Source organism: Stegostoma tigrinum, unplaced genomic scaffold (genome assembly GCF_030684315.1).
Source record: "Stegostoma tigrinum isolate sSteTig4 unplaced genomic scaffold, sSteTig4.hap1 scaffold_133, whole genome shotgun sequence".
Taxonomy (NCBI): domain Eukaryota; kingdom Metazoa; phylum Chordata; class Chondrichthyes; order Orectolobiformes; family Stegostomatidae; genus Stegostoma; species Stegostoma tigrinum.
In genome coordinates this window covers 312,082-324,459 of record NW_026728080.1, presented here as the reverse complement: position 1 = coordinate 324,459, position 12,378 = coordinate 312,082, and the positions used below count along the sequence as shown (strand labels likewise).

The 12,378-nt window shown below is 73.7% G+C and overlaps 2 protein-coding genes and 1 pseudogene across 4 annotated transcripts in view; all 3 read right to left on the bottom strand.

Annotated features, from left to right (window-relative positions):
* The window catches only part of LOC132207718 (dystrophin-related protein 2-like), a 93,895-nt gene that overhangs the window by 14,176 nt on the left and 67,341 nt on the right, over positions 1-12,378 (bottom strand). The gene's annotated exons all lie outside the window — the stretch shown is intronic.
* LOC132207716 (basic proline-rich protein-like) lies at positions 2,670-7,356 on the bottom strand (annotated as a pseudogene).
* LOC132207717 (uncharacterized proline-rich protein-like) lies at positions 10,151-10,476 on the bottom strand (the record flags this gene model as incomplete). Its single annotated transcript, XM_059643612.1, has 2 exons — positions 10,151-10,195; positions 10,414-10,476. Coding segments are annotated over 2 exons (108 nt in total), but the record flags the coding sequence as incomplete, so codon positions are not given.

The following is a 12,378-nucleotide window of genomic DNA, read 5'->3' as shown; positions in this document are numbered from 1 at the left end:
GAAGAGGGAGGGGGGGAAGAGGGAGGGGGGGAAGAGGGAGGGGGGGAAGAGGGAGGGGGGGAAGAGGGAGGGGGAGAGAGGAGGGGGAGGAGGGAGGGGGAGAGAGGGAGGGGGGGAAAGAGGGAGGGGGGAAAGAGGGAGGGGGGGAAAAGGGAGGGGAGGGAGGGGGGAAAAGAGGGAGGGGGGGAAAAGAGGGAGGGGGGGAAAAGAGGGAGGGGGGAAAAGAGGGGGAAGGGGGGGGAAAAGAGGGAGGGGGGAAAAGAGGGAGGGGGGGAAAAGAGGGAGGGGGGGAAAAGAGGGAGGGGGGGAAAAGAGGGAGGGGGGGGAAAAGAGGGAGGGGGGGAAAAGAGGGAGGGGGGGAAAGAGGGAGGGGGGGAAAGAGGAGGGAGGGGGGGGAAAGAGGAGGGGGGGGAAGAGGGAGGGGGGGAAAGAGGGAGGGGGGGGACAGAGGGAGGGGGGAGAGGGAGGAGTAGGAGGAGGGAGTAGGAGGAGGGTGGGGGTGGGAGGGGGGAGTGGGTGGGAGTGGGAGGGGGAGAGGGAGGGAGGGGAGGGGGGAGAGGGAGGGAGAGGGAGGGGGGGAGAGGGAGGGAGTGGGTGGGGGAGGGGGGTGGGGGGGGTGAGGGGGGGAGTGGGGGGGGGTGGGGGGGGGAGGGGGGGGGGGGGGGGGGTGGGGGGGGGGGGAGGGGGGGGGGTGGGGGGGAGTGGGGGGGGGTGGGGGGGAGGGGTGGGGGGAGGGGGTGGGGGGAGGGGGTGGGGGGAGGGGGTGGGGGGGTGGGGGTGGGGGTGGGGGGTGGGGGTGGGGGGGGGGGGGGGAGGGTGGGTGGTGGGGGGTTGGGGGGTGTGGGTGGGTGAGGGAGGGGGGGGAGAGGGAGGGGAGAGGGAGAGGGGGGGAGAGGGGTCGGGAGAGGGGGGGATGGGGGGGGAGAGGGGGGGAGGGGGGGGTAGGAGGGGGGGAGAGGGGGGTGTGGGTGGGGGGGGGGGTGGGGGGGGGGAGGGGGTGGGGGGTGTGGGGGGGGGGGTGGAGGGAGGGGGGGAGGGGGGGGGGGGGTGGGGGGTGGGTGGGTGGGGGGTGGGGGGGTGTGGTGTGGGGAGGGGGGAGGGGGGGAGGGGGAGGGGTGTGGGGTGGGGGCGGGGGAGGGGGGTGGGGGTGGGGGTGGGGGTGGGGGGGGGGTGGGGGGGTGGGGGGGGGGGGGGGGGGTGGGGGGGGAGGGGGGTAGGGGGAGGGGGGAGGGGGGAGGGGGAGGGGGTGAGGGGGGGGAGGGGGGGGGGAGGGGGAGGGGGAGGGGGTGAGGGGGAGTGGGGTGGGGAGTGGGGTGGGGGGAGGGGGGAGGGGGAGGGGGGTGGGGTGGGGTGGGGGTGGGGGGTGGGAGTGGGGAGGGGGGGGTGGGGGGGAGGGAGGGGGAGGGGGTGGGTGGGGGATGGGTGGGGGGGTAGGGGGGGGATGGGAGGGGGGTGTGGGGGAGGGGGAGGCGGTGGGTGGGGGAGAGGGAGGCGGTGGGAGGGGGGCTGGGAGGGGGGTACACGGAGGGGGAGGGGGGTTACACGGAGGGGGGAGGGAGGGAGGAGGAGGAGGAGTGTCAGGGGAAAGGAGGTGGAGGAGGAGGGTGTGGGAGAGGAGGAGGAGGAGGAGGATGTGGAGAGAGGAGGAGGAGGAGGAGGAGGAGGAGGAGGAGGAGGGGGTGGGGGAGAGGAGGAGGAGGAGGAGGAGGAGGAGGAGGAGGAGGTGGAGGAGGAGGAGGAGGAGGGTGTGGGAGAGGAGGAGGAGGTGAGGAGGAGGAGGAGGAGGAGGAGGAGGAGTGAGGTGGAGGAGGGAGGAGGGTGTGGGAGAGGAGGACGAGGAGGAGGAGGAGGAGGAGGAGGAGGAGGAGGAGGAGGACGAGGAGGACGAGGAGGACGAGGAGGACGAGGAGGACGAGGAGGAGGACGAGGAGGACGAGGAGGACGAGGAGGACGAGGAGGACGAGGAGGACGAGGAGGACGAGGAGGACGTGGGAGAGGAGGAGGAGGAGGAGGAGGAGGAGGGTGAGGAGGGTGAGGAGGAGGGTGAGGAGGAGGAGGAGGAGGAGGAGGGTGAGGAGGGTGAGGAGGAGGAGGAGGAGGAGGAGGAGGGTGTGGGAGAGGAGGAGGAGGAGGAGGAGGAGGAGGAGGAGGAGGAGGAGGAGGAGGAGGAGGAGGAGGAGGGTGTGGGAGAGGAGGAGGAGGAGGAGGAGGGTGTGGGAGAGGAGGAGGAGGAGGAGGAGGGTGTGGGGGAGGAGGAGGGGTGTGGGAGAGGAGGAGGAGGAGGAGGAGGGTGTGGGAGAGGGAGGAGGAGGAGGGTGTGGGGGAGGAGGAGGAGGAGGAGGAGGAGGGTGTGTGGGGGAGGAGGAGGAGGAGGGTGTGGGAGAGGAGGAGGAGGTGGAGGGTGTGGGAGAGGAGGAGGAGGTGGAGGAGGGTGTGGGAGAGGGAGGAGGAGGAGGGTGTGGGAGAGGAGGAGGAGGGGGTGTGGAGAGGAGGAGGAGGAGGGGAGGGGTGTGGGAGAGGAGGAGGAGGTGGAGGAGGAGGGTGTGGGAGAGAGGAGGAGGAGGAGGAGGAGGAGGAGGAGGAGGAGGAGGGTGTGGGGGAGGAGGGAGGAGGGTGTGGGGGTGGTGGAGGGGTGTGGGGGAGGAGGAGGAGGGAGGGTGGGGGAGAGGAGGAGGAGGTGGAGGGTGGGGGAGAGGAGGAGGAGGGAGGATGGGGGGAGGAGGAGGAGGAGGAGGTGGGGGTGGGGGAGAGGTGGAGGAGGAGGAGGAGGGTGTGGGGGAGGAGGGGGTGGTGTGGGAGAGGAGGAGGAGGTGGAGGAGGGTGTGGAGAGGAGGTGGTGGGGGTGTGGGGAGGTGGAGGAGGAGGAGGAGGAGGGTGTGGGGGAGGAGGAGGAGGAGGGTGTGGGTGGGGGAGGAGGAGGAGGGTGTGGGAGAGGTGGAGGAGGAGGAGGAGGGTGGTGGGAGGGAGGAGGAGGAGGGTGTGGGGGTGGAGGAGGAGGAGGGTGTGGGAGAGGTGGAGGAGGAGGAGGAGGGTGTGGGAGGGAGGGGAGGAGGAGGAGGAGGGTGTGGGAGAGGTGGAGAGGAGGAGGAGGAGGAGGAGGAGGAGGAGGAGGGTGTGGGGGAGGAGGAGGAGGGTGTGGGGGAGGAGGAGGAGGGTGTGGGAGAGGAGGAGGAGGAGGAGGGTGGGGGAGAGGTGGAGGTGGAGGAGGGTGGGGGAGAGGAGGAGGAGGAGGAGGATGGGGGAGAGGAGGAGGAGGAGGGGAGGGTGGGGGAGTGGAGGAGGAGGAGGGTGGGGGAGAGGAGGAGGAGGAGGGTGGGGGAGAGGAGGAGGAGGAGGGTGGGGGAGAGGAGGAGGAGGAGGGTGGGGGAGAGGAGGAGGTGGAGGGTGGGGGAGAGGAGGAGGAGGAGGGTGGGGGAGAGGAGGAGGAGGAGGAGGGTGGAGGAGGAGGAGGAGGAGGAGGGTGGGGGAGAGGAGGAGGAGGAGGGTGGGGGAGAGGAGGAGGAGGAGGAGGAGGAGGGTGGGGGAGAGGAGGAGGAGGAGGAGGAGGAGGGTGTGGGTGAGAGGAGGAGGAGGAGGAGGGAGGAGGAGGGTGGGGGGGAGGAGGAGGAGGAGGAGGGTGGGGGGGAGGAGGAGGAGGAGGGTGGGGGGGAGGAGGAGGAGGGTGGGGGGGAGGAGGAGGAGGAGGGTGGGGGAGAGGAGGAGGAGGTGGGTGGGGGAGAGGGGAGGAGGAGGGTGGGGGGTGAGAGGAGGAGGAGGTGGTGGGGGGAGAGGAGGAGGAGGAGGGTGGGGGAGAGGTGGTGGAGGAGGGGGTGGGGGAGAGGAGGAGGAGGGGGTGGGGGAGAGGAGGAGGAGGTGGGTGGGGGTGAGGAGGAGGAGGAGGGGGTGGAGGTGGGAGGGGGAGGAGGGTGGAGGTGGAGGTGGAGGAGGAGGAGGGTGGGGGAGTGAGGAGGAGAGGAGGGTGGGGGGTGGAGGAGGAGGAGGGTGGGGGAGAGGAGGAGGTGGGGGGTGGGGGAGAGGAGGAGGTGGGTGGGGGAGAGGAGGAGGAGGGTGGGGGGGAGGAGGAGGTGGGTGGGGGGGAGAGGAGGTGGAGGGTGGGGGGGGAGAGGAGGAGGAGGGTGGGGGGGAGAGGAGGAGGAGGGTGGGGGGGAGGAGGAGGGGGTGGGGGGGAGAGGGAGGAGGAGGGTGGGGGGGGAGGAGGAGGTGGGAGGGTGTGGGGGAGAGGAGGAGGTGGAGGAGGGTGTGGGGGAGAGGAGGAGGAGGGTGTGGGGGAGAGGAGGAGAGGGTGGGGGGGGGAGGGGGGGAAGGGGGCGGAAGGGGGGGGAAGGGGGGGGAAGGGGGGGGGAGGGGGGGAGGGGGGGGAGGGGGGGGGAGGGGGGGGAGGGGGGGAGGGGGGGGGGAGGAAGGGGGGGGAGGGGGGGAGGGGGGGAGGGGGGGGAGGAAGGGGGGGGAGGGGGGGAGGGGGGGGGAGGAAGGGGGGGAGGGGGGGGGGAAGGGGGGGAAGCTGGGGGGGGGGAGGGGAAGGAAGCTGGGGGGGGAGGGGGAGGAGAGGGGGGGGGGGAGGGGGAGGAAGCTGGGGGGGGGAGGGGAGGAAGCTGGGGGGGGGAGGGGGAGGAAGCTGGGGGGGGGAGGGGGAGGAAGCTGGGGGGGAGGGGGAGGAAGCTGGGGGGGGGAGGGGGAGGAAGCTGGGGGGGGGAGGGGGAGGAAGCTGGGGGGGGGGAGGGGGAGGAAGCTGGGGGGGGTGGAGGGGGAGGAAGCTGGGGGGGGGGAGGGGGAGGAAGCTGGGGGGGGGAGGGGGAGGAAGCTGGGGGGGGAGGGGGAGGAAGCTGGGGGGGGAGGGGGAGGAAGCTGGGGGGGAGGGGGAGGAAGCTGGGGGGGGGGGAGGGGGAGGAAGCTGGGGGGGGGGAGGGGGAGGAAGCTGGGGGGGGGAGGGGGAAGGAAGCTGGGGGGGGGGAGGGGGAGGAAGCTGGGGGGGGGGAGGGGGAGGAAGCTGGGGGGGGGAGGGGGAGGAAGCTGGGGGGGGGGAGGGGGAGGAAGCTGGGGGGGTGGAAGGAGGACGGGGGTGGAAGGAGGACGGGGGTGGAAGGAGGACGGGGTGGAAGGAGGACGGGGTGGGGGTGGGGAAGGAAGACGGGGTGGGGGGGGGAAGGAAGACGGGGTGGGGGGGGGAAGGAAGACGGGGTGGGGGGGGGGAAGGAAGACGGGGGTCGGGGGGGGGAAAGGAGGACGGGGGTGGGTGGGTGAGGGGGTGGGGGGGGGGAGGAGGAGGGGGACGGGGGGGAAAGGAGGAGGGGGTGGGGGGAAAGGAGGAGGGGGAGGGGTGAAAGGGGGAGGGGTGAAAGGGGGAGGGGTGAAAGGGGGAGGGGTGAAAGGGGGGGAAGGGGTGAAGGGGGAGGGGGTGGGGGTGAAAGGGGAGGGGGTGGGGGAAAAGGAGGGGGAGGAGGAGGGTGGGGGGTCAGAGGAGGAGGGTGGGGGGTCAGAGGAGGAGGGTGGGGGGTAGAGGAGAGGAGGGTGGGGGGGAGAGGAGGAAGGAGGTGGGGGGGGAGAGGAGGAGGAGGGTGGGGGGGGAGAGGAGGAGGAGGGTGGGGGGGGGAGAGGAGGAGGAGGGTGGGGGGGGAGAGGAGGAGGAGGGTGGGGGGGAGAGGAGGAGGAGGGTGGGGGGGAGAGGAGGAGGAGGGGGGGGGGGAGAGGAGGAGGAGGGTGGGGGGGGAGGAGGAGGAGGGTGGAGGAGGAGGAGGGTGGGGGGGGAGGAGGAGGAGGGTGGGGGGGGAGGAGGAGGAGGGTGGGGGGGGAGGAGGAGGAGGGGGGTGGGGGGGGGAGGAGGAGGAGGGGTGGGGGGGGGGAAGGAGGAGGAGGGGGGGGTGAAGGAGGAGGGGGTGGGGGGTGAAGGAGGAGGGGGTGGGGGGTGAAGGAGGAGGGGGTGGGGGGGTGAAGGAGGAGGGGGTGGGGGGTGAAGGAGGAGGGGGTGGGGGGGAAGGAGGAGGGGGGTGGGGGGGGAAGGAGGAGGGGGTGGGGGGGGAAGGAGGAGGGGTGGGGGGGAAGGAGGAAGGGGTGGGGGGGGAAGGAGGAAGGGGTGGGGGGAAGGAGGAAGGGGTGGGGGGGAAAGGAGGAAGGGGTGGGGGGGAAAGGAGGAAGGGGGTGGGGGGGAAAGGAGGAAGGGGTGGGAGGAAAGGAGGAGGGTGGGGGGAATGGAGGATGGGTGGGGGGGAAAGGAAGAGGGGGTGGGGGGGAAAAGGAAGAGGGGGTGGGGGTGGAAAAGGAAGAGGGGGTGGGGGGGGTAAAGGAGGAGGGGGTGGGGGGGGTAAAGGAGGAGGGGGTGGGGGGGTAAAGGAGGAGGGGGTGGGGGGGGTTAAGGAGGAGGGGTGGGGGGGTAAGGAGGAGGGGGTGGGGGGGTAAAGGAGGAGGGGGTGGGGTGAAAGGGGGTGGGGGTTGAAAGGGGGAGGGGTTGAAAGGGGGGTGGGGTGAAAGGGGGAGGGGTGAAAGGGGGAGGGGGTGGGGGATTAGGAGGGGGATGGGGGGGGAAAAGGAGGGGGTTGGGGGGGGAAAAGGAGGGGGGTTGGGGGGGGGAAAAGGAGGGGGATGGGGGGGGAAAAGGAGGGGGATGGGGGGGGAAAAGGAGGGGGGTGGGGGGGGGAAAGGAGGGGGTGGGGGGGAAAAGGAGGGGGATGGGGGGGGGAAAAGGAGGAGGGGTTGGGGGGGAAAAAGGAGGAGGGGATGGGGGGGGGAAAAGGAGGAGGGATGGGGGGGAAATGGAGGAGGGGATGGGGGGGGGAAAAAGGAGGAGGGGATGGGGGGGGGAGGAGGAGGGGGTGGGGGGGGGGAGGAGGAGGAGGGTGGGGGGGGGGAGGTGGAGGAGGGTGGGGGGGTAGGAGGAGGGTGGGGGGGGGAGGAGGAGGGTGGTGGGGGGGGGAGGAGTGGTGGGGGGGGGGGAGGAGGAGGAGGGTGGGGGGGGAGGAGGAGGAGGGTGGGGGGGGGAGGAGGAGGAGGGTGGGGGGGGAGGAGGAGGAGGGTGGGGGGGGAAAAGGAGGAGGGTGGGGGGAAAAGGAGGAGGGTGGGGGGGGAAAGGAGGAGGGAGGGGGGGGAAAGGAGGAGGGAGGGGGGGGGAAGGAGGAGGGAGGGGGGGGGAAGGAGGAGGAGGGGGGGGGAAGGAGGAGGGAGGGGGGGAAAGGAGGAGGGAGGGGGGGAAAGGAGGAGGGAGGGGGGGGAAAGGAGGAGGGAGGGGGGGAAAGGAGGAGGGGGTGGGGGGAATGGAGGAGGGGGTGGGGGGAATGGAGGAGGGGGTGGGGGGAATGGAGGAGGGGGTGGGGGGAATGGAGGAGGGGGTGGGGTGAATGGAGGAGGGGGTGGGAGAGGAGGAGGAGGAGGGTGGAGGGAAAAGGAGGCGGCGGGTGGGGAGGGAAGGAGGCGGCGGGTGGGGAGGGAAGGAGGAGGAGGGTGGGGAGGGAAGGAGGAGGAGGGTGGGGAGGGAAGGAGGAGGAGGGTGGGGAGGGAAGGAGGAGGAGGGTGGGGAGGAATGGAGGAGGAGGGCGGGGGGGGAAAGGAGGACGGGGCTGGGGGGGAGGAAGGAGGACGGGGCTTGGGGGGGGAAGGAGGATGGGGGGGGCAAAGGGGGCGGGGTGGAAAGGAGGACGGGGCTGGGGGGGGGGAAAGGAGGACGGGGCTGGGGGGGGGAAAGGAGGACGGGGGCTGGGGGGGGGAAAGGAGGACGGGGCTTGGGGGGGAAAGGAGGACGGGGCTTGGGGGGGGAAGGAGGACGGGGCTTGGGGGGGGAAGGGAGGACGGGGCTTGGGGGGGGAAGGAGGACGGGGGGGGAAGGGGGGCGGGGTGGAAAGGAGGACGGGGTGGGGGGGGGGAAAGGAGGACGGGGTGGGGGGGGAAAAGGAGGACGGGGCTGGGTGGGGGAAAGGAGGACGGGGGGGAAAGGGGGCGGGGTGGAAAGGAGGACGGGGTGGGGGGGGGGGAAAAGGAGGACGGGGTGGGGGGGGAAAGGAGGACGGGGTGGGGGGGGAAAAGGAGGACGGGGCTTGGGGGGGGAAGGAGGACGGGGCTTGGGGGGGGGAAGAGGACGGGGCTCTGGGGGGGAAGGAGGACGGGGCTGGGGGGGGGAAAAAGGAGGACGGGGCTGGGGGGGGGGAAAAAGGAGGACGGGGCTGGGGGGGGGAAAAAGGAGGACGGGGCTGGGGGGGGGGAAAAGGAGGACGGGGCGGGGGCTGGGGGGGGGGAAAAGGAGGACGGGGCTGGGGGGGGGAAAAGGAGGACGGGGCTGGGGGGGGGGAAAAGGAGGACGGGGCTGGGGGGGGGGGAAAAGGAGGACGGGGCTGGGGGGGGAAAAAGGAGGACGGGGCTGGGGGGGGAAAAAGGAGGACGGGGCTGGGGGGGGAAAAAGGAGGACGGGGCTGGGGGGGGGAAAAGGAGGACGGGGCTGGGGGGGGGAAAAAGGAGGACGGGGCTGGGGGGGGAAAAGGAGGACGGGGCTGGGGGGGGAAAAGGAGGACGGGGCTGGGGGGGGGGAAAGGAGGACGGGGGTGGGTGGGGGGAGGGGGTGGGGGGGGGGAGGAGGAGGGGATGGGGGGAAAGGAGGAGGGGGTGGGGGGGAAAGGAGGAGGGGGTGGGGGGAAAGGAGGAGGGGGTGGGGGGAAAGGAGGAGGGGGTGGGGGGAAAGGAGGACGGGGGTGGGGGGAAAGGAGGACGGGGGTGGGGGGGAAAGGAGGACGGGGGTGGGGGGGGGAAAGGAGGACGGGGGGTGGGGGGGGAAAGGAGGACGGGGGTGGGGGGGGGAAAGGAGGACGGGGGGGAAAGGGGGCGGGGTGGAAAGGAGGACGGGGTGGGGGGGGGGAAAGGAGGACGGGGTGGGGGGGGGGAAAGGAGGACGGGGGTGGGGGGGAAAAGGAGGACGGGGGTGGGGGGGGGGGGAAGGCGGACGGGGGTGGGGGGAAGGCGGACGGGGTGGGGGGGAAGGGCGGACGGGGGTGGGGGGGGAAGGCGGACGGGGGTGGGGGGGAAGGCGGACGGGGGTGGGGGGGAAGGCGGACGGGGGTGGGGGAAGGGGAGTGGGGAAGGTGGACGGGGGAAGGAGGACGGGGGTGGGGGGGGGGGGGAGAAGGAGGGCGGGGGTGGGGGGGGGGAGAAGGAGGGCGGGGGTGGGGGGGGGGGAGGAGGAGGGCGGGGGGGGGGGAAGGAGGACGGGGCTGGGGGGGGGGGGAAAGGAGGACGGGGCTTGGGGGGGGGGAAGGAGGACGGGGGGTGGGTGGGGGAAAGGAGGACGGGGGTGGGTGGGGGAAAGGAGGGACGGGGGTGGGGGGGGGGAAAGGAGGACGGGGGTGGGGGGGGGAAAGGAGGACGGGGGTGGGGGGGGGAGAAGGCCGACGGGGGTGGGGTGAAGGCGGACGGGGGAAGGAGGACGGGGGCGGGGGGGAGGAGGACGGGGGAAGGAGGACGGGGGCGGGGGGGGGGGGGAGGAGGACGGGGGTGGGGGGGGAAGGCGGACGGGGGTGGGGTGAAGGCGGACGGGGGTGGGGTGAAGGCGGACGGGGGAAGGGAGGACGGGGGCGGGGGGGAGGAGGACGGGGGCGGGGGGGGGGGAGGAGGACGGGGGGGGCGGGGGGGGAGGAGGACGGGGGCGGGGGGGGGGGAGAAGGAGGACGGGGCTGGGGGGGGGGGGGGAAGGAGGACGGGGGTGGGGGGGGGAAAGGAGGACGGGGGTGGGGGGGGGGGAAAAGGAGGACGGGGCTTGGGGGGGGGGAAAAGGAGGACGGGGGTGGGGGGAGAAAGGAGGACGGGGGTGGGGGGAGAAAGGAGGACGGGGGTGGGGGGGGGGAAAAGGAGGACGGGGGGTGGGGGGAAGGCGGACGGGGTGGTGGGGTGAAGGCGGACGGGGGTGGGGGTGAGGCGGACGGGGGTGGGGTGAAGGCGGACGGGGGTGGGGTGAAGGCGGACGGGGGAAGGAGGACGGGGGCGGGGGGGGGAGGAGGACGGGGGGGGGAGGAGGACGGGGTGGGGAGGAGGACGGGGGTGGGGGGGGGGGAGGAGCGCGGGGGGTGGGGGGGGGAGGAGGACGGGTGTGGGGGGGGGAGGAGGACGGGTGTGGGGGGGGGAGGAGGACGGGTGTGGGGGGGGGAGGAGGACGGTGTGGGGGGGGGAGGAGGACGGGTGTGGGGGGGGGAGGAGGGGGTGGGGGGGGAGGAGGAGGGGGTGGGGGGGAAAGGAGGAAGGGGTGGGGGGAAAGGAGGAAGGGGTGGGAGGAAAGGAGGAAGGGTGGGGGGAAAGAGGAGGGGTGGGGGGGAAAGGAAGAGTGGGTGGGGTGGAAAGGAAGAGTGGGGTGGGGTGGAAAGGAAGAGGGGGCGGGGGGGTAAAGGAGGAGGGGGTGGGGGGGTAAAGGAGGAGGGTGGGGGAAAAGGAGGAGGAGGGTGGGGGGGGAGGAGGAGGAGGGTGGGGGGGAGGAGGTGGAGGGTGGGGGGGGAGGAGGAGGAGGGGTGGGGGGGGAGGAGGAGGAGGGTGGGGGGAAAAGGAGGAGGGTGGGGGGAAAAAGGAGGAGGGTGGGGGGAAAAGGAGGAGGGTGGGGGCGAAAAGGAGGAGGAGGGTGGTGGGGAAAAGGAGGAGGAGGGTGGTGGGGAAAGGAGGAGGAGGGTGGTGGGGAAAGGAGGGGGAGGAGTGTGGTGGAAAAGGAGGAGGGGGGTGGTGGAAAAGGAGGAGGGGGTGGGGGAAAAGGAGGAGGGGGGGGAAAGAGGAGGGAGGGGAAAGGAGGAGGGAGGGGAAAGGAGGAGGGGGTGGGGGAATGGAGGAGGGGGTGGGAGAGGAGGAGGAGGAGGGTGGAGGAAAAGGAGGCGGCGGGTGGGGAGGGAAGGAGGAGGAGGGTGGGGGGGAATGGAGGAGGAGGGCGGGGGGGGGAAAGGAGGACGGGGCTGGGGGGAGGAAGGAGGACGGGGCTTGGGGGGGGAGGAAGGAGGATGGGGGGGCAAAGGGGGCGGGGTGGAAAGGAGGACGGGGCGGGGGGGGAAAGGAGGAGGCGGGGTCGGGGGGAAAGGAGGACGGGGCTGGGGGGGGAAAGGAGGACGGGGCTGGGGGGGGAAAGGAGGACGGGGCTGGGGGGGGAAAGGAGGACGGGGCTGGGGGGGGAAAGGAGGACGGGGCTGGGGGGGGGAAAGGAGGACGGGGCTGGTGGGGGGAAGGAGGACGGGGCTGGTGGGGGAGGAGACGGGGGGGAAGGGGGCGGGGTGGAAAGGAGGACGGGGGGGGCGGGGGGGGGGGGGAAAAGGGGGGCGGGGGGGGGGGAAAGGAGGACGGGGCTGGGTGGGGGAAAGGAGGACGGGGCTGGGGTGGGGGAAAGGAGGACGGGGCTGGGTGGGGGAAAGGAGGACGGGGCTGGGGGGGGGAAAGGAGGACGGGGCTGGGGGGGGGGGGGGAAAGGAGGACGGGGCTGGGGGGGGGGGGAAAGGAGGACGGGGGCTGGGGGGGGGGAAAGGAGGACGGGGCTGGGGGGGGGAAAGGAGGACGGGGCTGCGGGGGGGGGAAAGGAGAGGACGGGGCTGGGGGGGGGAAAGGAGGACGGGGGGCTGGGGGGGGGAAAGGGAGGACGGGGCTGGGGGGGGGAAAGGAGGACCGGGGCTGGGGGAGGGCGGGGGGGGAAAGGAGGACGGGGCTGGGGGGGGGGAAAGGAGGACGGGGCTGGGGGGGGGAAAGGAGGACGGGGCTGGGGGGGGGGAAGGAGGACGGGGGGGGAAAGGGGGCGGGGTGGAAAGGAGGACGGGGTGGGGGTGGGAAAAGGAGGACGGGGCTGGGGGGGGGAAAGGAGGACGGGGCTGGGGGGGGGGAAAGGAGGACGGGGCTGGGGGGGGGAAAGGAGGGACGGGGCTGGGGGGGGGGAAAGGAGGACGGGGCTGGGGGGGGGAAAAGGAGGACGGGGGGGGAAAGGGGGAAAAGGAGGACGGGGCCTGGGGGGGGAAAAAGGAGGACGGGGCTGGGGGGGGGAAAAGGAGGACGGGGCTGGGGGGGGGGAAAAGGAGGACGGGGCTGGGGGGGGAAGGAGGACGGGGCTTGGGGGGGGGGAAGGAGGACGGGGGGGGAAAGGGGGAAAAGGAGGACGGGGCTGGGGGGGGAAAAGGAGGACGGGGCTGGGGGGGGGGGAAAGGAGGACGGGGCTGGGGGGGGGGGAAAGGAGGACGGGGCTGGGGGGGGGAAAAGGAGGACGGGGCTGGGGGGGGGAAAAAGGAGGACGGCGGGCTGGGGGGGAAAAAGGAGGACGGGGCTGGGGGGGAAAAAAGGAGGACGGGGCTGGGGGGGGAAAAGGAGGACGGGGGGGGGCGGGGGGGGGGAAAAGGAGGACGGGGCTGGGGGGGAAAAGGAGGACGGGGGTGGGTGGGGGAAAGGAGGGACGGGGGTGGG